The sequence below is a fragment of the Channa argus genome, chromosome 5, assembly GCF_033026475.1.
Source record: "Channa argus isolate prfri chromosome 5, Channa argus male v1.0, whole genome shotgun sequence".
NCBI lineage: Eukaryota > Metazoa > Chordata > Actinopteri > Anabantiformes > Channidae > Channa > Channa argus.
In genome coordinates this window covers 11511151-11536604 of record NC_090201.1, presented here as the reverse complement: position 1 = coordinate 11536604, position 25454 = coordinate 11511151, and the positions used below count along the sequence as shown (strand labels likewise).

Below are 25454 nucleotides of genomic sequence, written 5' to 3'. Positions count from 1 at the left end.
TACTACAAAGATATTGCTGAAAGGTTTACAAGGGGAAACTGTACTGATGAAGAACATGCTATGACACTCCAGACCTGTCCTATCTCCCATTCGAAGGCTTATATTAAGTGCCTCTGAACTGACTATACTGTGGGCACAAACACGTATGCTAAATTGGGACACAAGGTAAACTATCTGTAGAAATGCATGTTCAGTAGCTGTTGGTGATTACTTGATATTGATGAAAAATTCTCCGTCAAAACAAAACACTAAAAATTGAAAGTCAACATTTATACTGCCATTGAGTGTAGACTCAGCACAGAAATTGTAAAGAGCATAATTGTAATGAATATTTGATTGGTGCAGAGTACTGATGAGTTTGCTAAAAGCGTAATGCCAGCAGAGGGCTTTAGATGGATTATTAGGTAAACAAATGTGCTTACTGAGCTGTTCCTGTTCCTAACAGGACATTCTTATCATAACAATGGGAGGAAGAGGATACACACATAGTCATATCTTTTTATAGTTGTGAGGACACTCACTGTTATTCCTCTTACCCTAACGTTACCAAATACAACTTAATGCTTAATATAAAACTAATAATACAAAATGTCATCACAACAATGGTATCCCACAGAAAATTAATCACACTGTGCTGCACAGTGTGATTAAGACACACACACACAGTGCTGTTAGCACTCTCAATTAAGACATGCCTACTGCAACTCTGCAAACAGTATGTTTTTTACTGTGCAAAATTCACTGTGCAAATACGTTCATTTTAAATATAGCCAAGCAGCAAAAAATATTAATACCTGGAGACTCAAAAAAGATAAATATGTACATCCCATCAAAACAGCATATATTCTAATGACAGACATTGTGCACAAAATCCGTATACAAACACATTTCATCCTGTCCAAACATTGGAAAAGAAGCAGCCTTTTTGCTTTTGCTGCTCAAAAGCTTCAAATATTAGCATAGTTACTCACTCACTCACCTAAACTCTTTATTACATAAGTGTCTGCATGTAAGCTGCTTAGTTCCCATGAAACTTTTAACATGTGTATCACCTGATACCTCTATGTAAAACCAAGGACCTAAAATTTTAATGCATCATTAACAAAGAAAAACACTAACGCACATTACATAAATGCAAATTTACTAACTGACCATTAGTGGAAAAAAAGATTATTAATGGCTGGCTTTCACTTGTAATCAACTTACACTCCCTTTATGCAGGTATTAATTATTTTTTTGTAAGAAGCCATATAACCCTGAAATTGCAGAACTTCAGTCTCAGTTTCTTTAGTCCCCTCTCCTTTATTGGAATGTTTTCTTTTTTTAATACCTGCTGAATTACAGTTTTGTACTTTAGGTGTCAAAGCAGACTAGTATTATTGTTAACCACCCCCCAAAAAAGTACACACATTACAAAATAAACAAGCATCCTCATGTGGTTTTGCATTTGCCACATTTTCTTTCTACTATAAAACCCACGTTTCGCAAATTTCAACTAATTTTGAAATCTGTCCTGCTGAGAAGTTGGTCAAGAAAGTATGCAAATAGATGACAAAATAGCAACTGTGCAAAAGTCAGAAAAAGACAGGGAATGACCATCTGGTCAAATAACAGCTGAGAGATACCCAACTGTGATACTGGTCCTAAACCATAAAAAGACCACCTTTGGTCCCTCTAAACCTGAAGATGGGCAAAACCAAACCACACTCACTTTCTTTCTCTAAAGACTCACTCACTGTATAACCGTTACAACACACCATAGATTGGTTCAGTAATGTTTTCACTCACTCTTAATTTTACCTTAAGCGTATTTTGTTTTTAATATTAAGTTTTGGGATACACGACTGGCATGCACATTTGATTAATTATGTTTTGTCAATGTTTATTCTTAGACAAAAGTGTGTTCAGTAAATATCACACATACCACACTACTACCCCTAACCCTAACTCATGTTAGATGTAAGGTTATCTTTGTGCTTTGTCTACTGGTGTCTTAATAATCCTTTAATTAGTGTTGCTTTAATAGAATGTTGCTGCGGTGCTGGGATGTTTGACTCACTGCCAATAACAAGAATTGAGTCATTTGAAGAAGTATCAAGAGGTATTAAAGTTGTGGCTGATCAGTGTAGTAAACCCCCAAGCATTTCTGTGAACAGAGATAAAAAGCACATGGAAAGACATTTCCAGTCAGTTTGTTGACATGTCGTTAGCTTGCAATAAGGGGAATATGTGCAATAAGAGATTATAACAATAAAGAAAGACTGTGGGAAGATGTACAGGACAAATCTGCAAGTGTCCTTAAAATTGTTAAGAGTGGATACCTTACATTTTGTGTGTGTGTGTGTGTGTGTGTATGTGTGTGTGTGTGTGTGTGTGTGTATTCCTGGAACTACCGTCTATGCCATGCTGAGCTGTGTGGTGCTGAGATGCAGGCTTCAGTTTGAATTAGGTCAGGGTTAGGCTAAAGGGCTGAGGGTGCCATAAGCAGAGATGGATTTTAAGGATTGAGATGAAGTTGGAAACAGTTTCTAGCTGTCCTTTTTTTTTTTTTTCAAAAGTTAAACTCTGGAGTGTTAGTGTATTAACTCTCAGAATAAATAAGAACCTCATTTGATTATTACTTGTGTAAATATCTTAAAGAAGATGAGCAGAATATCTATACATACATTTTGATGTCTGTTCTCTAAATCTAAAAGAAGAGTAATCAGGGATAAGACGACAAATGAGGAATAGAGATAGGTTAGCATGCAATAAGCCTCACTCATAATTCCTGTATGGGTTTATAAGTGGCTAAGACAGAATTTCATTGGTAGTCACAGTAACATGTTGTCTTGTGCTTTGAGGTCCAATACAGGAGCAGGGCACTGTCTATGCTTTATCTCCTTTAATGAAGGAAGGTCTTAGCTTTGTCTCATCCTACAGCTTACACATGCCATAAAACCTGATGACAAAAGAAAAGCAAAGAAAGGCAAAAGCAAGAAAAAGGTATTAACTCAAAGCCATTGCAGTGGAGCACCCTGGGCTAAAAAAAATACTAAATAAGGGGAGAATGAAGAGAACTGAGATTTTAATGAGAGATAGTGAAATAATTCAGTACGATGGAATAATCATGATATTTTATTAAATGATAGGGAAAGTTAAGACAGAGACAGAAAAAAAACGATGCTTGGAGCGAGATGAAAAATAGATGAAGTGGGACAGCTCTCATGCTGGGAGACTCATATGCTCCATAAAAGGTAACAGTTTCCTTTTTTTCACTACTTTGTAATTATCGTTTTGAATTAGTTTGATTCAGACTCAATAAACAAAAACATGAATAAGGTAAAAGCAACAAAATAGCATTCAAGCCTCAATTTCTTTTAAAACCTATTTCTGTGGTTTTCACTGTGCCTACGCCCCGAATTAATTTTACAATTGCATGCTGACATTATGGCAGAAGAGGGACAGGTGGTCACAGGATGCTTTGCCTACTTAATACATGGAAATCAGAGGCATCGCAGCAACAATGCAAATAAAGTCCAATAATAGGGATTAAGATGCCTTATCTACACTAATATGGTTTATCATTCAGGCATCAGGAAATAACTATAACAAAGTGATTGATGAAAAGTGTTACTGATATAAAGATTAAATGCAGAATATATTTTACATTTTGCTTTGAATACAACAAATGCAACTAAAAAAGCACATTTCCTTCACTTTATAATAGATGGTTTCAATTTAAATATTACAATAACTTATTACATTCTGAGTGGATGAGGTTTATGTGTAACCTTTAGTAAATTCCTAAAAATTGTTTTACAGAATTCATTATGTTCAGTTAGAAATTAAAAAAGACCAAAAGCTAAATTTGACTTGAAGTAGCCTAATTTATGTACAGTTTCTCCATTTACTCCAGAGTAAAAAGAAAACGTGCCCAGCTGTATTTTCATTTTTCTTTAGATATCTAAATTTAGATTATTTCCTTCTCATTTTTTTTAGCCTTGCACTTCTTTAAATTAATTGTAACATCTGTCACCTGACTCTAGTTTCCTCAGCACATACTGTAAACTAATGTTATTCAAGTGCATTTGACACTTGGACAGAGTCAAAGTCTAACCTTTTGTCACTCAACCTGTAGCCTTTCATCACCTCATTTTCAAGCACGTGAATGAAAGCACTTTTGCACATTGACAAACACACAAGTACCTGAATGAAAGTGGCATTACAGAACATTTTCACTCAGGAGCAGAGTGCCCTCGGACAGAAAAACAAAGCTTTTTTAAAGCCTGTGTAATGTTGCCAAAAGACATGAATGTGAGAGAACAAGTGGAGCGAAGGGTTTCTTATTTGACTACCGGATTGTGTCGCAGCCGACAATTACTGTATCATAAAACAATAAAAAAATCGATCATCTATGGAATCTAGGTTTATAAGATTAAAACATGCAATTCTGACAAATATAAATCTTCAACAAGAACCTTTATACTGCTTGAACTTTCTTGTCTAATAAAAATACCAAGGGCTAAAACCATGGGTGATTCATATTTCTTGGTGACTAAAGATAAATAGAAAATGAGGAAAATAAGTTCACTCTGAAATCATCATGCACAAAAAACTCTCTGCAATCAATTAGGAGCATATATTATGTGCTCAGGAACATACACAACAGTTCAGGAAGTAACAGGAACAAACTATAAACAAAAAAACCTTGTTACAACCCCCATCCCCTAAACATGCACAACCACACACCCACACCCACTTCAACTGAAATATAGCCACTAGCAATGGCAGGGGCTAGTGGGTCACTATTCATCATCACTGAAACTGACAATCCATCAGGCCTAACGATTTTAGATGATTACATCATGTTCCTCTACTCTGTCTCTTGTTGTTCCGGGCCCCTCTGTTTTGCAATGTGTTCTGGGCTGAAAATGTTAAAAAAAAATGTCCCTCTTACTTGCTCACGGCATTAGACCACGTGCAGCCATTTAAATGTCAGAAAAGGCAACATGGCCCATTTGTGCAGTTTGTCATCAGCAAAGAAATCTTGAAGTTGGCAGCTGAGTGTGGGAACGATGAATGAAAAAAAAAAAAAAAAACATCCAAAATAAACCCCAAAGAATAACCGAGCTGTTTCCAGGCATTTAAGTAAAAATATCTACATCTAAACAGCAGCAATGAAAAAAACATGACAATGCAGTAACAGTGTGAAACAAATAATGTAATTTAAATTTATTTCACAAACTGCCTCTGATTCATATTTACTTACATTACTACTTACATATATTCTGGAGGTAATACTTTTTATGTATTCAACAGCAAATTACAGCATAATAAAAAAAAAAAAAACAGAATAATCACAATATTTATTCCTAATAATCTGCCATAGACCTGGAAGCTGGTAATGCGGTTTGCTGTGGAAAAAGAACTGCTGCTAAAAATGGTTTGTGTTGTCTTATTACAGAGCACCAGTACTATACAAAAAGATCATTATTAGCTTTCCAAATGACCAGTGAATTTATAAACAGCCATGTTTGGATGATGACATAGATGACACATGACATATTCTGAAAACTATAAACAGGCGAGGGGACAGTCATTCATTATGGTATAAAAGGGTGTTAATTACAAAGTTTGATAAAATAAATTTTTGGTTTTGCAAATAATTGTGATATGTGCATTTTCAATGCTACCAACAATTTCATTGTAAAAGATCATTGTTAATCAGCTTATTGACAATATCCATAAAAAGGATCCATGGTTTAGTCTTATATGTGCCTGTGTGTCCCCATCCATGTATAATGAAAGCTTTAATTTCAGCTAAAACTAAAGAGTGGCAGGACACACTGTTCCACAGCCATCACAGTGAGAAATCAGGAAACAGAGAACAGGTGATGGGAACAGGGGAGCCAAAAGGGAGTTCGATTTCTGAGAGTGGGGATGTGTTTTTGGGCTGGGTCTGACAGAAACAGAAACAAATATAAAGTGACAGAAAGGAACATAAGGAACATAAGTAACAGAAATGAGAACAGAAGATAAGGGAGGATTTGAGTTGATTGCAGTTGCTGTTGCCTTTCTGCATTATTAATCCCCATCTGTTTTGATTACAAAAACATGTGGCTGCAGCTGGGACTTCAGGGTCCAAACCCATATATGTCACTGGTATGTAGTTAAAAGTAGCCTTTTATTACATAAGATTACATAATCAAATGTAATTTTTAGAATTTGCTTGTGGTGGTGTATTAAATTAAGATATTTCATGCTCTGAACACATTTCATTACATTACTGAAAGTAGAGATAAGAGAATTCTTTTTATACTATGTTGGCAGAGGCCAGTGACTAATGAGCCATAAAAAAAGACACTGTATGCTAATATTTTTATGGAATACTTTATAATATTTGCAGAAACAATTTAACTTTATTTATGGATTCTTATGATTAATTTAATGGTGAGGTAACTTGTACCACTACACTACATTTCCTTCATGGCCAAAGTATAGAACGTGTAGGAGGCTTCAATAACATGAACATGCACATTTATAGAGAAATGTGTGTGTAATTTTATCTGCGTTTGCCCGCAAAAGACAGAAAGGGTTTGTCTCTTGCACAATGCACACATATGCACCCAATGGTGAATTATTAATAGCAAATCAAAAACTTTGTTTCCATAGTGACTGTTTGAGTCCATTATGGAAAGTGTCTCCTGTTGTTACCAAGACAACAACCCAGCAATGGCAAATGAATGTGGCACACAGCTGAGTGATGCAGTGAGCTGGTGACCTCTCCATAAACAAGCTCTGGACCAAACCAGGGGCAGGTGGAGAACTGAGGGGCTGACAAAGACAGTTGCTGAAAGGATGGGAAAGGCTTTTTGTGTAAGCAGTTGTGCTAATACAGTTTAACAGTACAACTTCCCTCGATGTAATAATCATTAATTTACCTATACATATTGATTTTTTTTTTACTTACTTGGAAGTAACCAAATAACAAATTTGAAAGTCTTTTAGTTCTATTACAATGTCACCATTATCACTCACTCCCAAGCAATACTATAATGTCTGTGTTAAATATTGTGTGTGTTGCCCTGTATTTTGGAAAAATGGAAAAATGGAAAGTGTGGCTTTTGGAATGAGATGAGGTTTAATAAACTCACAATACAAGCTTAGGTTTCATCTTGAATTCAGTTGGTGATCGCACAACTTAGTCCTGGACTAACAAGGATATGGGTGTATGTCAAAGGTATTCTGAGTAAGACACCTTGGATAAACATCCTGTCTTGTGATATTCTGCATCCATAACTTAAAGAGTAGTAGGATTAAAAGAGCCTATATTTAACGGCTGTGTACTGTCAGCAATTTTTTAAATTGAGAACAAATGAGGGTCCAAATTGCTTCTGCCAGTCTGCTAATCTCACTTGCATAAATATAGCACTGACTGCAAACTAGTATGATGACAGATAACAAGCAGTAGGACTGCCATCGTGCACAGCAAAAACTAACCACGATCATTTTTAGACATAAAAACATAAAAATATGCATGCGCATTCACACACATACACATACAAAGACATAGGTTTGTATTTCTGTTCTTGTTAGGACTTACAATGTCATAATGCATTTCCTGGCACCTTAACCATCACAACATACCTAACCCCAATTGGAACCCTAAAGCCAAATCTTAAACAAAATGAAACAACTATAACTATTCAACCATAATTAGAAAAGATTTTTTGGCCCTAACTAAGTAGTAAATACAACACACACACGCACACCAAAACTTGAGACTTTTTAGACAGATTCCAAGGCACCAAAAAAAGCAAAACACCAAAAGAAGACACAGAGCACAAAGACACAGGTCACTCAAAACAGGGTAAAATACCCCATCAGCATTCTGCTGTGATGCTGTCCTCAGAATGTTCTGCTGATATAAGATCTAACCTGACAACGCCTTGCAACGAAGCAATCAACTCCTTCATTTTCCATTTTAAAGCTAATGCAAAACACTTGAATGAAGCTGCCCGGCAGGTCCCAGCAAACTGGAAACAACTACTGATGCTACTTAATGCCTTAATGTTCTCCTTTCCAAATGTGCTGACTTCAAAACTATCACAACAAACGAAACTAAAAACTTCACTTGAAAATAAAAATCAAACTTGTGTCTCACACCCATATACCACTAGTTTTGCAGACATAAACACAGAGTGAAGTGTGACACAGTGGCAGAGAAGCTACAATCCAAAACTGGAACTATCGGTAGGACAAATGTCAAATAGGGTGTTGGAAATAAAATGCTAAATTGTAGAGTTGTTAGATTAAGTTAATTGGGACTTTGTCCTTTGAGAGATCCTTTAGAGTTTTCAGTTTATTAAGTGCATCTGTACTGATTGTAACCCAATACAGCAGCCCAACAACTCTTTTAGTGTATCATGTTCTGTTTTCTTTGACACTGTCAAAGGCATTGACTAAGCTCTGTAGTAATTTATAAGACTGTATATTTAGTGGTGCTTTCATTGTGACCTGCATTTCCTTTACAGGCATTTCTAATGTAGCAGCAATGGAGCACATATAAGCCTCTCAGTTTAAGGCTTTGTGGTTAGTTTGTTGACACTGTGTAAAAGAGGCAAAAAAACACAGCTTTAAACATTATAAGCTTCACCAATTTAAAAAGGCAATATTATATTGCTCTTATATATAATATATATAAAAGGTTTTTGTGTTAAATTGCATTTAACTACATACACCGATTGCTTCCAACTAATGCTATTTACTTGAAGGGAAAATGTGGGGGCGTGGTGGCTCACTGGTAGAGCATTGGGTTGAAATGCAGAAGGCCGTGGGTTTGATCCCAGCCCACCAGGTGTGGCCCTGGCCAGCTACCAACAGCCATCTGGGTGCTGCTCCTGAGCCCGAATAAAATGGGAGGGTTGCAGTAGGAATGGCATCTGGCATTAAAAAAATTAAATTCATGCCAAATCAACGTGCGAAAGACATTCCCCCGTGGGGACCCCTGAATGGACAAGCAGGAAGCGGCTGATCTTTGACCTGAGGGGAAATGTCTCTGTGATTATCCAAAGAAATGGTGTTTGGAGCATTATCCTAAGAGAAATGTCTACAAATCTTTAATAATTCTTAGGACACATCTAGTGAACTCCTCGTGTAAAACAATTATGTTGAGCAGATATAAGATGTATACCTTCACCAGCATAAAGGTGTCTAAAGTGCTTTAAATAGTGTATTTAAAGAAAGTGGGTCTGTAGAAGTGTCTGTGTTTTTGTACTAAAGCACAAAAACAGCTGTAACGCCTCAGAAAAATGGCATTGATGCCAGTTGCTGATCTTGAGACAAGCACCAGCAAATAATATACTTTATACATATACCACAGAGGGCAGTTTGACAATAATTACTTGCCAAGTAGGGTCCCAGTCATTTAGCAGCAAAAATTATCTGTGCAAATACTTACATGACAATGTCATACCATTCAATTCAAAAGCAGTGGGCTCAGGTACAAAGCCCATGCAAATGTTCTGTATTTTATCAATCTGAAAGCCCAGCTAACAAATACACATTAAATGCATAACTAAACGTGTAAAAACATAAACCCTTCATTCAAATTGCAGCAATGTTTGGCAGAGTGTGAAAAAGACCTTATGCAAAGGTGAAACACAAGAGGTTTTGGTGGGGGCAATAAAACACTTACGTTCCCAGGATGTCTTTGAAGTCATACTTCTCCTTCACGTCTGTGGTCTTCTTTTTCCAGGCATGGCATTCTTCACCCAGTGGCATCTTTTTGTTGTTATGGTCAGAAACAATACTAGTGAGGGAAAAGAAGATAAGGAAGAAAGTGGTTATTAAAACTTGTTTCAAAGCTAAATGTCATACCCAATCAAGTTTTATGTTGGAAAAAAATGTTACATTTTCATATTTTCTAAAGTATTTTGTTACATTTCCAGTGAAAGAATCATGGGAAATTTAACAGTTGTTTTTTAGTTTGTCAGCTACAACTATTGATAAACATCATGTTACACAGGCAACTGCATTTGTATCACGCGAATGAATACAGTTAAATTTTGCATTTCAATATTAATTTTACAGAGAACATGACATATAAGACACTACATAGAGCACACACTCGGGAAGCATTTTATCTATTATGCCAAAAGACTTATTAAGCTAAACATGAGACCGTCTTGTTATATATAATATGTAAGTCCTGCGGTGGCAACTTCAGACTGGTTGTGTTTCACTTTCATTTGACATTGCTATAATCTTGTGGAAATTTGAAAATTGAACATGGCAGGCCGTGTACGGAATTTGGTCTGAAAAGGATGTCTTTTCTTTAGAAGGATTTGTTGAAACAAAGTGATGTCCTGATATCTTTAGAATCAACAGATGTAGAATTTATGACAGAAAAGGGTAAAAGTCATGACCCATATCTAGTAGGTTAATAAGTAAGCTATAGTTTGACTCTAGAAAACTTGTTACTGTAGAAGTATATATAAGTTTGAATCCAAACCCTACAAGCCAAGCTTACCAATTCCTCAAAACAGCAGACATATGTTTGTCCTAGTGCTTGATTCACTGTATGTGTAATAGTATTGATCACGGAGTTTGCGTTAATAAATACACTGCTGCAAAGAACAGCAGACACTTAAATGTTTATGACATGTTAGCTTATCTGTAATGTTCAACTGAGAATATGTAAATTAGTTTAGCAATACAATGGTGTGCGAAGACTGAAAGTATAAATATACTTCTGCCTATTGTCACTTGTTCGGAAGAGAAGGTAACATTCAAATGTTTGTCCACACCATACTCTCAGAAGTGGAAGTGATCACAAAGGACTGTGCTGTCAGCTATCATCTAAACCCAGAAAGTGTGTTTAACTCAAGGCCTTGAAGACTAAAATAGCCCTGTTCATATCAACATGCCTCACTCCTCCTCTGTTCCTGCTGCCTGCCTGGCAACTTCACAGTCTGTCGATATGAGATGATGTAACATATTGTTCTGGATTGTACATTGCAGTTTTGTTAATGATGACATAATGACATAGTAAATAAACTCCAAATTAGTTTAGACTAAATGCAGTGTTGAACTGTGCGTTTGAATGTCATTAAGTGAAAGATAACTGGGGCTTTTTGTGCCTTTACTTGATAGTGGACAGTCCAAAGGAAACCATGGAAATGAGAGAGAGGGGTATGATATGTAACAGAGGTCCACGCGTCAGGTGGACATGGTACATGTCTACAACCACTTGACTACCAGACACCTCGAAAGTATAGCTTCTTGTTGCTGCACTGAAGTTCACACACTCACCACACTACCATACGATTCAAAGTTTCTCATATTGTATTTTCAATTTTACACACACACACACACACACACACACACACACACACACACACACACACACACACACACACACACACACACACACCTACACACACACACACACACACACACACACACACACACACACAAAATGGGTCTCTAACTACTTTCACAAATGTCACAAGTCTGCTTCATAGTGAGAGAATGTGTGTTTTACTGTCTAATGACATGTGGCAATCATTCTGATCACTCTGATGGCTCGTTACAGTATGTTTATTGTTAAACAAAACAAAAAAAAAACAGCACATACAAAAGTAAAAGTATGTAGTTTTTAGATATGGATTAGAACAAAATATAATATACAAGAAGCAGTGATAATATAACTTGATTATTACATATTGTACAAATAATTTATTAGTTATATTTCCAGTTGTCTATAGATGAGGTGCTGTCTAATTAGAAATGCCATCGAAAGTCACCGGTAGTGTATTTTGTCCTGTACTAAGATCATTTTCAGTTTGTGAATAATGTATCCTACATTATACAGTATTATCAGCAATAAAGCTCACAGTTATGTTTAAATGCATATTTCTTAGTCTCTAGGGCATAATTTCCTCCACTATTTACCATTTAAAGCTTTTGAAGTACAAGGAAGTGTAACTAAATTAGACAAGAAAATACACTATGCAAAGTGATATGCTTAGGGGAAGCAGTAAGAGGAAGTAAAGTCAAATGTGTGTGAAAACTTTGCAGGTTCATTTGCTGTATTGCAGCCTCTCCTCCTGGAGTCTCATAACAGACAATACATAGTAGACTGTAATTCTATTCCTGAGTACATCTTCAACTTGACACCAGTCTCTTTCTGTGGAAACTGAGGATCCATTACCAGGCATGATTTTTCTCCCAATGTTTTTACTGAAACAAATCATCAGAACAAAGACAAAAGAATACAGAACATTTTGGTTGGATTTTGGTTATTCTATTTTCTGGCATGTTAGGATTCTTTAGTCTTTGTAATGTCTGGTAGTGACAGGTTTTAGCTAGTCCATCCAGAAGATGTTCACCATAATTATGCAACCAATCACTGATTAAGCACTCACTAAGCATCATTTTGTGGTTTTAGCCTCTTTAATCAGAGGATTTACTCACTTTTCTCCATTAAATTCTGATTAAATGTGAAGATATTTTTTTCATCTTCTCAGAATAGAAACGTTCAACAGCTACTTCAGGCTCTGCTAAACTGTCTGTTTGGCATTTTACAGAGTAGGCCAATTTTTAATTCATATAACTAAATGATGAATGGATGCAGGACATCAGAGTTGTTGTGTTTAAAGTGAAATAATGTTTACGGGAAAAGTAAGCACAACAGCACAAGGCCATTTTTAGGAGGGTGAAACTGTGAAACACCTAACAGTCATTGCTTGTTTGTAGCATCTCACCTTGCTCATAAAAAGAGATTTATGTTAATTTATGCAGTGTGAATCGGTGATATTGAACATCAAAGTAGTTTAGAACTATTAGTGCATCAATCCCTGCTTGTCTACATGTAGTGCAACTGCTTACTCAGGAAATAACAATATGCACCTAATTCTCTTTCATAACACTGGGATTTCTCTCCAGTGGCAAAAACATCTGCTTATAGTTTATATTGAGCGACTTTATATTACGTTTCAAAAAACACATTTCACTGTTAGAGTTTAGCATCAGGGGTCTGCTTTTTAAACAGTCAAATGCTATAAACAGCAAATTTAAGACACAAAGGGGGGGAGATAAGGGCAAGTTCTGAAAATGTAGAGTAAAGGAGACACATGCAGGTATGAGCATGAAGAAGGCCAAAAACAGCAGTGCCATGTCTACTGATGACATGACTTTTGGCCAGGGGAAGATACGCTGCTCAAAATCCAAAAAGCAAAAGGATCAAAAAGGCTTGAGAACAGGGGATGCACATTCCCTTGGTATGATGTAACATGCAGCATTCACCCTTGTTCAACGTATATACAGAGATAGTTGCAGTACTCACTGGTTTCCCATTTCTGTGAATTGCAGTGGACAAAAGAAACACACACATACACACAACCACAGTTAAATGTGACAAAACTACATTTTGTTGCGGTGTTTGAGTGTAAAAGTTAGTGCAATGTTGTTAAAACAACTGTCAAGACTTTCATATACCCATACACACCTAGAATTGACTATATAAACAGACCAAATTAGCAACTGATGTCAAAGTTTCATTACAACTTGGGCAAACTGATCTTATCAGCAAACTACTTGTAGCATGTGTAAAACACTTACAAAAGTGCAACACTTACCAGATGGTTCTCTTTTGACTTTAAACAATGACAAATATTGCATTTGGCTCTCATGTACTGCTATTATTTAATATCTCTGCAGACAATCTATGGCACAGATCCAAACTAAGGAGAATCCGGCTGCCAAAGTACAAACAAAGACAAAGTCATGTCAAGTGACTTCAGTGAAAGCCAAAAAGATTCTTTAAATGAATTTAATACTTCTTTTTTGGGCTTTGTTGGACACATGCAAAACTGTGTCTTTAATCCTTTAATGCTTTCAGAGCTGCAGATGGCAGGACCCCTCCTTATCAATCTAAGATTTGGACCGAAGACCAAAGGTGAGCACATTCAGCTGCTTGTATTCTGGATATTATCTCATAATTTTCATTTATGAAAGAGAGTAATCATTTTCTCAATCATCTAACATTTGTTTTTGTTGGCACTATTGTCTGTTTGGATATCTGGGCTGGGGTTGGAATGTAAAACAAAATTCCATTCATATCTTTAGTATGACAGATAAAAAAGATTCGGGTCAAACAGCTGAACTGACAAAGATTCCAGGTCGCTGCAGTAGTGGTTGAGTGTTTCTTCATAAGCCAAGTGTCTAAAAGCATGAACAGGGAGACGAGTAAAATAAATGTACATCATTAACAAATAGACGCAACAGACTGTCTTCCATGACGGTGCACATCCAAAACTACACGCAAACACTGGCTAACAGGCAAACTGAGAGATTTATGAACAGCAGCTTTGTTGGTCAGCTGGTGTCAATGACACACAGCAAATCTCTTCTTAAACGGGGCTTATCAATTGGTAAGCAGACTTTACCTTACAAGATCCTATAAACACAAGAGATAAGGAGGCCTGTGTGAGTTGAGAGTGAAATGGTTGGAGAAACAGAAATAGGGAAGAGGAAATGAAAAATGAGGGAAGAGTAACAGTAAAAATACCTAGGACACTTGTGTTCACGGAAAGCTGTGGATAATTACACACCCTGATAACCCTGGTGCATTTCTGCTAGAGATTGTCAATAACAGCTCTCTCAACCCTAAGGTTCTTTGTAGATGGTCAACAAGGAGGTATCAGCTTGATGTAGCCTGCATTAATTCATAGTGTAGTGGAATTATATTGGTTTGTATGGAGGCAGACTAGTTGGGTAAAACTCAGCCACATAAACCATGCCAGTGCGATCTTCGGAACTACAGTTTCAGCCACATAGAGGTCCTCTTAATGTCAATGAAAGTGCATCCACAAAACCCGACTGTTTCAGTTAACTTCAACATCCTCTCCCACAGTAACCCTAAAGCTATAGCTCAAAACTCAAAACAGGAAAAAACTTTCTTTAGCAAACGTTAACCAACTTGGACTGTTTAGCTGAGATGCATGTTTGTCTCAGATATTAAGATGCAAAGGGAACTTGTGAAGTTCCTGTGAGCGTTAGCCATCCGTATTCACTGAAATGTTGTCTGAAAAACAGCTGTCAAAACCCTGGCACAAAACCAAGATTTAATATCTATCTGCCCTGCGCGGAGGAGTCGAATTTAAAGTTTGTGTCATTGCAGTGTAGCAGTAGTCGTTACTACCTTAAATGTTCGAGTCGGTACAGTCCAACAGTCGTGTCCGCGTCTCTCTCCAACTCGGAGCGCTCTTATCCTGAATCTGCACTTGGCAACCGCACCAGTAGATCTACTCCTGACGTCACAGCAGGGCAGGGCGACTAGCGGACCAATTAGCGCCCAAGCTGTGGCGACCAGGTAAATACTTCTACTTCTGCCATTGATCGCCTCTCCGTGACTCCAGCGCTGTACTTGGAGGTGTCATCGTGAAGCTATGACAATGGCTCAACTTGGTGTAGAATTTAATAACAAAGTAATTAAAAATATGGTTATTAATTATATAATGATAAAATAGTTCATACATTCATGTAGATAGACCAAATCCCTCCCATTGTGGAATTGAATAATGAGCTTTCTTTGTTTAATACAATTGATATTTGAAATGTAAAAGTAGCCGTTACAAAAACCTGATTTTCTGATGAATTAATATAATTATTTTAGCTACTATTGAATTATTAACATTTCCAATCAAATATAGAATTAAATGTATTTATTAATTTCTAAGATTACTTCAAAATATGGTAGAATAAAATGATGATTAATGTGTCAGTTTGTGGTGGTTTAGTGCCCCATCTAGTGGGAAACAACAGAACATCAGATTCATGTCAAGTTTACAAAAACTGTAGACTTGAAACGTAAAACTAAATCATATGTATTGCTAATTGTTTTAAATGCTATAGACTGGAAGTTCACTCTTCACTGACACAAAGTAGCCCACACCATTGTTTTTTGGGGGGACTATTATATTATGTTACTGTATTAAAGCACTATGTGTGTCTAATGTATCTGTTTTTGTGATGTGATGTTTATGCTGTAATCACTAGATGTACTAGTAGGCTACTATTTGATATATATTTTGTGACAGATAAATAATGCATCTTTTTTAAGTGCAAAAGTTCTAGGCAGACTGGCAAATGGAAAAAGGCTTCAATAATACTATTACACATGTACTACAAATATTTGGGAAGATACAATTCATAGAGAGCAGTCTTACTGGAAAATATAGTGTCGAAATCCAAACACAGAAATTAGATTTTTTATTTCTATGTGTAAATGACTCACTACATTTTTAAGAAAAGAATTCCAGGTAAAAACAGATCATTTCTAAGAAACTGTGCTGGTTTAAGAAAGTGACACACCTACATTGGGCATTTCTTGTGAAGGGGGTAGAAGCATGAATAATCTGCAGTGAATATTAGTCATGCAAGTTTGCCTGGAAGGTTAACAGTTTTTTTAAATTGCTAACAAACATTGGTCAATAGTGAAACTACTTTTTCAAAACTCTTCACACCGTCTGCATTACAAACATGCATCTCAGCTAAACAGTTCATCTAACCTCCAAAACTCTTTCACCAGCAAAACAAATCATACATTTCTCAAAAAAGCTCATTCAGCCACAACACTTGCAACAGGTTTCACTCAGGAAGCAAACACTGTCACTCTTAAGACACAGAACTACAAAATACTAACAGCAAAGAGCGTTATATAAAACACATTGTATCTTTAAAGCTTTAATGTTTTTTTGGGGGGGTTAAATTGGTATTTTATTATAGACTAGGATCATGGAGGCAAGAAAAAGACAGAGATGCTAGGATGTGCAGCAAACATTCAGTGACTGCAGCACAGTGGTGGAAAGTCACATTATCCCATACAACGGCAAATGTTGTGTTCCTTGCCCTTTGACCTCTCTCCCCTATTGGCAAAAGTGGATTATGGAGGTCATCCAAGAAAGCACTTAGCTCTCTGTATTGTAGGCACCATTGATAGATTTGTACAAAAGCAAACGATCACTAGAGAGGGCTGCACACATTGTAATGTTTGCTCCTCTCTGGTCTGGGACATTCACAGTTGAACAGACATCTTACTTGGACATTTTGATAAAAGTAAAATTTATTTTAAATGGTACAGTGTTTTTTTTTTTACAGACAATGTGTTTTATTTTTTATTTTGTGGTTTATTGTACTGCATGATGTAGTTCAGTAGCTGGCCACAGCTCTTGGTCATCTCCTTCCTTTTTTCTCTCTTACTGCTACTCTTCTCTCTCCACCAACCTGTAATAAAATAAAAAACATTGTGAAAACCTTAAAAAATGATTCACTGTTTGCTCCACATGGACTACTGTTTTGCTGACTGTGTGAAGAGCTTTGGAAATGTGACTTCAGCTTTGACCAATGCTTCCGATGACCAATGAAAGAAAATGTAAGTATAGAATTAGAGTACATTTGTGTTTGAAAATATTCCTGTAGTAAATTGTGTGAATGTAGGCGCTGGGAGGCGCTGTGACGTAAACGCAGTTGTGTTTGTTGACCCTCTTGACGTCGTCGGCAGTGAGCTGCCAGTTGCCTAGTGACGAAAAACTTTCGAGTGCCACTGATTTCCTGCGTTTTCAAAATCTCTGGCACTCGTCTAACGCGACGATTTCCAGTAAGATTTTTCATGTTTCGGCCGCTGTTTTATCGCTGGATTATGGGACATAATAAACAGTTAATGTCACCGCGAGTGTCGTGTAACGTTTGAGGGTTTCAGCTCGCGTTATGATGAGTTTTGAAGAAAGATGAATAACTATATGTTCGTCAGGGTCGTTGGGAAGGGGAGCTATGGAGAGGTGAACTTGGTGAAACACAAAACAGACCGAAAACAGGTGAGAAACAAGAAGGATGTGGTTCAATACTTCCAACAAGAGCCAACAGTAGCAGTTTTTAGTTAGCGTTAACAATGATTATCTATGGAAATGTTACACCTACTCACCAGGCTTGACGATACAAGGGTAGAGCTAACGTTAACGTAAAGTTAGCTAAAACCTCACCGAGTTATTTATGCACTTGTAGCCTTCTTAAAGTTATTGTTCAAGATTTATGGACTTAGTGAACCTGATAATTCCAAAATATCTAGTGCTGGGAAGATATAACCAAAAGCCCATTTATACCGTTACTTACATGTGAAAAAAATCAGCTACAGAGGGTTATGAACCCGTGATCTGCATTTATTAACTTGCACTAAAATAATTTCACATGATTTTGATTTACTAAAGCCAATTTTAACACTTTTTATTCACCATTACAATTCGTGGTGCCTCACATTAGCATAGATTTGAACAACATTATAAACTCAAATCACATGGTGTCAAAAGTGGAACTTTACCTCAGTGGGCTTTATGGTCTCCTCACAACGGCCCTCAATTCATCAAGGAAAGACTCCCAAAAACGCATTCAAATCCAATCATTTACTATCATGTTAGTTCTTCATGTTGGTCTGTCTTAGGTTACAAATGTGGTACATTTTCTAATTTTTGCATCCTGTGTAAGTGATTCTGCATTTTGCTTTTATTTCAGTATGTTATAAAGAAGCTGAATTTAACCACCTCCTCTAAGCGGGAACGGCGTGCAGCAGAGCAGGAGGCTCAGCTTTTGTCTCACCTGAGACATCCTAACATTGTAACATACAAAGAGTCTTGGGAAGGAGATGACTGCCAGCTCTACATTGTAATGGGTTTTTGTGAGTGTGGTGACCTCTACCATAGACTTAAACAGCAGAAGGGGGAACTCTTATCTGAGAGACAGGTGGTGGAGTGGTTTGTCCAGATAGCCATGGCACTCCAGGTACAGAATTATATAGTACTGAAATCGAGCATATTTATGCAGGTAAAGATGGCTTAAAGTCACTGCTTTGATCTTGCTTTTTCAGTACCTGCATGAGAGGAACATTCTTCACAGAGACCTTAAAACACAGAACATCTTTCTGACAAAAACAAACATCATAAAAGTTGGGGACCTTGGCATTGCACGGGTATTGGAGAACCAGAATGATATGGCCAGCACACTCATAGGTACACCATACTACATGAGTCCAGAGCTCTTCTCCAATAAACCCTATAACCACAAGGTATTTGAGGTATCTGCTATTATTATGTGTAGTTAATTTGTAATTAGTGACTGCTTTACAATTCATTCTTTTTTCTCCAGTCAGATGTATGGGCCCTGGGTTGTTGTGTGTATGAAATGGCCACACTTAAACATGCCTTCAATGGCAAGGACATGAACTCACTGGTCTATCGCATTGTAGAAGGAAAGGTGGGTTTTAGCTTATTATGTAGTCCAGAAATATTGTAACAAATATATTGTTAAAATGATAACGTTATTGGGCATTTCGCCTCTGTACATCCCTCCATTAATTTGAAATAAAACACTCAAGATGTGACGTCAAGATTTTGAGCTTTAAATGAAGGGGTTTGACGAAATCCTAATTTTTGGTGGCTCATAAATAGTAGAACAAACTATCACAATTACAAACATAATAATGGCCCTTAATAGTTGCATAAAAATCCTTTCAATCCCTGCCTGAAGTCTGGAAGTCATGAACGAGACCATACATTTCTCCTATTATTCTGATACAAATTAATTATCAGGCCAAAGAACCTATTACAGAACTGGGATTTGTTTTTTTAGGTGTTTTCTGGCAAAGTCTAATCTGGCCTTTCTGTTTCTGATGGTTATCACTGGTTTGCACCTTGTTGTTAAGCCTCTGTATTTTATTCATAAAGCCGTCTCTTGACTGTAGACCTTGATGATGAGACTTCTACCTCCTTAGAAGTCTTCTTGACTTGGCTAGATGTTGATTTTGGTTCTTCTTCAATGTGGACATAATTCTGCTGATATCCACTTTAATTGTCTTCTGTGGTCTTCCATCTGTTTTGTTGTTGTTGCATTTGCCAGTTAATTTGCACTATTATTCTAAACAGTTGTATAGGCCAATGTTCTTGCTATCTCTCCTGTAGATTTATTTTTTTATCTTCAGGTTAATGATGGCCTCCTTCACTTGCATTGAGACCCCTTTTTTGGGATTTTCTTTTAACATCTACCTAATGCAAATGTAAAACTCAAGACCAGCTCCAAGATTTTTAATTGCTTGAATAGTAATGGAGTAATGAGAAACTCATGTCCATAATTTGTTTGCCTATAATCATTAATTCAGGCAATCAAATATCGGGGTAAATGTATGTAAAAGGCTGTAATTCTTGAATGGATATCACAACACTTTTGTCAAACCTCTCGAATATAGCTGAAAGTCATCACTTTCCTTACATCTTGAGTGTTTCATTTTATAAACAGTGTGGTGGTGTACAGTGTGATTTTTTTATTATTATGAAAGCAGTAAAGATCAAGAATTAGGTGTTTTCCAATATGCAAAGTTTAATCAAGTATTTCCACTAAATTGTTTTTCCTTTTTTGAGAAACTCAAATCAAACTATTTACACACATCAATTTAATTGTTTGTACGCAAGCACAGACTCTTCTGGTTTTTCCACCAGCTGCCACAGATGCCCAGTAAGTATGATTCCCAGCTGGGAGATTTGATCAAGAGCATGCTGTGCAAGAGACCTGAAGACAGGCCTGATGTTAAAGTTGTCCTCCGACAGCCCTACATCAAAAAACAAATAGCCATGTTCCTCGAGGCCACCAAAGAGTAGGTGTAACTTACAGCAAAACTTGGAGTTCAGAATTTTTTAAAAGTTATTAATTTCATGCTAAAACTTTACCTAATGGTCACTTGTCTCTTTCTGTGATTTTTCTTATATGCTAACTGAAATACATTTCTACTATTAGATGTTTTTTGTTGATTTTAGTATTGGGGAAAAAGTTTTGAGTTTTTCTTAGGTTATTGTATTTATTCTTCTTTCCATGCCAGAAAAACTGCCAAGTCAAGAAAGAAAGCTGTGATTGGCAGCAGTGATTGTAGAGCCAACAATGCAATGTCTGTGGCGTCACCGCTTCCAAAACCTGAGAGGTGTCCTCCAAGTCCCCAACCGGAACCTCTTGCCAGGGTGAAACGAGTAAGTAACTGACGAATAGTAATGCGGGTTTGTTAAAGGGATTCAGCAATCATAACAAATGGTTTTAATATTTGTATATATAATGAATCTGATCAGTAAATAATAGACAATAATTTTTTGCTCACAGTAAGCAGTTAAAGTATTGTATTTGTGGTGGCTAGTTTATTTCTCTGCTGCAAGTATAACTTAATTTAGTTGTTCTGTGTACATACTTTTTTAGGTTGCTTAGATTTTCTTCAGTTCTGATATCAGCCAGAGACATGTCATGTTGTGACTTGTTATGGTTTTGCTTACTTTTCCTTTTTCCTCAGAAAGAAGATATTTCAAAACAACATAAAGTGTGTAACAGCATCACTGACAGAACTCCTATCCAAACCCCTCCACCACCTAAAGCCTCTTCATCAGATGGTCTCCAAGGCAGCTTTTCATTAATAACAACCATCAGCAACATCAATATTGACATTGAATTGCAGGAGCATGAGGACCTGTTAAAGAGACAGGTGGAGAAACCACAGGTAGTTTTGTCTCACTGCCGAGCAGGTAATGAACATGTGCCTCATAGTGTGTACAAAGACAGCAACAGAGGAGAAAAAGCTGATCCTTCTCCTCCTCCTCCCCCTGTTAAGCCTCCTCTGAAGTGTGTATTGGATGTTGGCAGTAGGGGAAGTCCCAAGAGGAGGGATTCCAATGGGTTATTAGACATTCAGACACAGGTCACGCCAAACCCTGGGGATACATTTTCTGTTTTTGGGGAGAAACAGATGTCCTACGTAGATGCAAAGGATGATACCATTGAGCTACTTAAAGAAGCTGAAATGCAGAAATCAAAGCTAGAAGTGAAAAATAATGCTGCCATTTCTGTCCCAGACATGAGATCTGCACAAAAATTCAATGTGGAAAATTATGTGGACAATAAAAATGACTCAGTTGTTTTTCATACCAGCACACCTACACAACACCTCCATACCTCAGACATCCAAGTAAGTGTGGATAGTAATTATACTTCAGTTATTTCTTGTGAAATATTCTTGTCTATTTTTATGAATTGTAATTAATGCCTCTGTAGGACAACCTAGAATCTACTGAAAAGCTGTTAGAGCCGTTTCCTTCAAAGCTGGTGAGAATGATATTTTTTGCACTCACTCTGTGAACTCCTTCCTGTATAAAGGCCATAAGGTATAAGCTGACTGTGTAACACTACCCGCAGCCGTTGGGACAAAGTAAATGTGTTTTGTGTTTTTTTGCCACTGTAAAAAATTTAAATGTTTCTTTTTCCTTTAAGGAGGAATCACCCTTACCAGTCAGCAAGCCTGGGCTGACCACTAACCCACTCTTACCATCAGAACTTTCTATGTCACAGCAACACAGAACGAGGGACACCGGACAGACACATGGACATCAGGACAAGGACAAGGTCAAGATTAAATCAAGAGCTAATATTAGGATACTGAAATTCATAAACTTGGAGGGAAAAAAATCTGTTTATATTATGTAATTTACCTTTATTATTATAATAGAACAACATCGGTAACACAAGGGAGCCTTATATTTTCACAGACCTTTTTCTGTCAATTTTTACAACATTTGGATCTTTTTGTGCCTTCTATTAGTCCAAAGCTACTGCTCCTAGACCTTTACCCCCACCTCCTGTTGAGAGCATAGCTGTGGAAGGGAGAAAGAGTAAAAGGAGAGGCACAGAAAGCAGAAAAGCTTGTGAGGCTGTGATCTCCACCTCAAGTAGTTCCTGCAAAGATGGATTGGTACCACTGCCACAGGTTAGAGTTTCACGCATTTACAGTATATGCTGTTCACATCCACATTTTAGCACACACGTGTCACTGTCTGAATATCTATTTTAAGTTTTTGTGTTGGTGAAATAGCAAGATTAATCAGCAATTTGGAAAACTAATTTGTTTGTTGTTTTCCAATCTCATAGCTTTTTTACTTTACCAGTATGATAATATGAAAACCAAAAATGTTCTTGGTAGACTAGTGTGTTTGTGCTGAAATCAGCAGATGCAGTTCACAAAGGACAGAAAATGTCATGTTTTATTTATTTATTTTTAATCTTAAAGGATCGTCCTCTGAGTGCCAGAGAGAGGAGAAGACTGAGGCAGTCTCAAGAGAGTGCCAGTCAACCAGGTATTCTGTTGTCTTGTAATTGAAACCAGAACTTTGTAAGTAAACCAATGATAACAGAACCAAACTTGCACAGATGAGGAAATGACAGTAAAATGTAATACATGTGTAAATTTAGTCACACTAGAAAATAGACATACTTTCACATTTTAAGTGAAATATTCTATTCATTTTTATAGCTCGGCAAAAATAAAAAGGAATATTATTTTTCTTTTGATTTCTTTTATACTTTAACCAGGCATTGGTGTTGTAAGAAGGTCTTCTTATGATGTAACTACCAAGAGGGATGAGTATTACAGTGCCCCACTTACCAGACATGTTTCAGACTCTATCACTGACATCAGTAAGGTACCGACATCCAATAACAGTTAACATTCAGTTGTATTTCATAGTTTTTAAAAAGGGAGTCACACTTTCCAAATGGGAAGTCGTGTGACAAAACTTCTTATGAGGTCAATGTGATGGTGTTATGGTGACATTCAAACAAACATTTACATTACAACTTGTCTCACAGTTATTAGAAATGTTTTATTACAGCAGGAAAAGTTGTTGGAGCGACGGTCAGATGAAGAAGAATTTAGCTCATCCACAAGTTCCACCGAGCGATCGGACTGTGGGGAGAGGTGAGAAAGTGTAACTCACTTCAATTCAGATAAAGTCACCATAATGCTTTGCAATTTGTACGATTGGTTCAGGAAAGACTAGACTATTTGCTTTTTTCATATTGCTTGATTAATTCATTATTCTTGGGTGATTTGCAGAAAGATGGAATCCAATGACATGCAGGACCTGGTCCTTATGATGACCCAAACCTTGAAAATGGATTGTGGAGATGGCATGAGCCAGATGGATGAAGGCCGACTAGGGTGTAGTGCACTGCCAGAGTTTAAACTGAACAGGAAGTACAGGGACACCCTGTTGCTTCATGGGAGGAATCGAGAGGAAGTAGAGAACTTGTCACTTGGTGAAATACCAATAGGTGTGATGTTTTGGTCTGTCTGTTGTCATCAGTCACTTTCTGTCGTGTGCTCTAGTGTTTACCCAGTTTGTTGTTCCCAAAGGCTCCACATCTGTTCCAGCCAAGATAAGAAGAGCCATTGAACACCTGAGAACAGATGTGGTAAAGGGGCTGGGGGTCAAGCTGCTGGACAGAGTGCTGGAAATAATGGAGGAAGAGGATGAAACCAAACGAGAAGTATACATTTTTTAAAAAAGTAGAACAAGTCATACAAAATCCTATATAATGAACCTTTGCTATAACTCAAAACCTTAAGTTATGAAATTATAAAACTGAAATATATTGTGCACTCTCAAGCACAACAGAAATCACAAAGCTAAGCAAAGTGTACATATACATACTTTGTTAGAGGCCTGGCATGTGCAAATGGATGTTAACTTAAAAACACTTTTGTATTTCTTTGACATAATAGATTTACCATGGGGAGTAAATAATCTCTGCAAAGGGCAAAATGTGATATGCTTAAAACTCTTAGGTGTTGAATTCACCTGTTGTTTCCTTTGCTATATCTGCTGGTATTCACTTTGTTTTCTGCAGCTGTGTCTTCGTAACCTGATGGGGGTTGAGAAGTACCAAGCTTATGCTGTGATGGTGAGGCAGCTGAAATTCTTCGAAGATACGGCCTTCAAGGTTTAGACAAAAACATCTACTGTACACAAGGATTTAAATTTTGTTCTACACACCACTTGGGAGAACATGGTCATGGAAGTCAATATTTTTGACATATCTTGTATAACAGAAGGTGTTGACTGACCAAGGGAAAAATAGGTCACTGTTTTTCATTAATATGAATTTGTTTTCTGCCAGCACTCCAGTGACTTTGGCTGGCATTGCTATTGTGTTCCTGGTTACATGTGAATTCTCATTTATTTGCAGATTGGAGTTGCAATTATAGAGTGGACCATATGTAATTGTTTTTGTTCTTTAATCCAGTACAGATTGTAACATAGATCCTGCAATTTCAGGATGCCTATGCAAAGATTTGAATCCTGTTAAAAGTGCTTCATGTCTTGGCACTTGCTGTAGTGGGCACTCATTTGTTTATATTGCTAAACAGAATTGTTTTACTATGCTGTGTCTTTGATGATGATAGATCTTGTATTGTCTTTATTGCAGTTTTATACATAAAATAAATGTTGATGCACTCTAGATGTTAACATTTTAAAGATTTATAATAAATCCTGAATTTTGTATAGCTGTTGTCTAGTGTCTAGTGTTAACCTCAGCAAAAAAATAAAGCACCCAAA

General features: G+C 36.9%; 2 protein-coding genes across 4 annotated transcripts in view; one reads left to right on the top strand and one right to left on the bottom strand.

Annotated features, from left to right (window-relative positions):
• Positions 1 to 15336, bottom strand: part of camk1b (calcium/calmodulin-dependent protein kinase Ib) — a 29871-nt gene extending 14535 nt beyond the window's left edge. For both annotated transcript variants that reach the window (XM_067505002.1, XM_067505003.1), the window contains exons 1-2: positions 15188 to 15336; positions 9680 to 9793 (exon numbers count right to left, since the gene is read on the bottom strand). In XM_067505002.1, coding sequence (XP_067361103.1) covers positions 9680 to 9765 — 86 coding nt within the window. In that variant the 5' untranslated portion in view covers positions 9766 to 9793; positions 15188 to 15336. The remainder of the gene's footprint in view (positions 1 to 9679; positions 9794 to 15187) is intronic.
• Positions 15337 to 17576: 2240 nt separating this feature from the next.
• On the top strand, positions 17577 to 25393 carry nek4 (NIMA-related kinase 4). 2 transcript variants are annotated; one of them, XM_067504372.1, is made up of 16 exons: positions 17577 to 17861; positions 18553 to 18819; positions 18905 to 19102; positions 19183 to 19290; positions 20529 to 20683; positions 20906 to 21050; positions 21362 to 22030; positions 22117 to 22167; positions 22333 to 22464; positions 22661 to 22825; positions 23126 to 23192; positions 23428 to 23537; positions 23730 to 23812; positions 23951 to 24168; positions 24251 to 24384; positions 24745 to 25393. In XM_067504372.1, exons 1-16 carry the CDS (start codon positions 17775 to 17777, stop codon positions 24841 to 24843), a joined length of 2688 nt encoding a protein of 895 aa, XP_067360473.1. In that variant the 5' UTR covers positions 17577 to 17774; the 3' UTR covers positions 24844 to 25393. The 2 variants fall into 2 exon arrangements, with proteins under 2 accessions (XP_067360473.1, XP_067360472.1); XM_067504371.1 differs by having other exon boundaries at positions 23727 to 23812.
• The last annotated feature ends 61 nt before the right edge of the window (positions 25394 to 25454 follow it).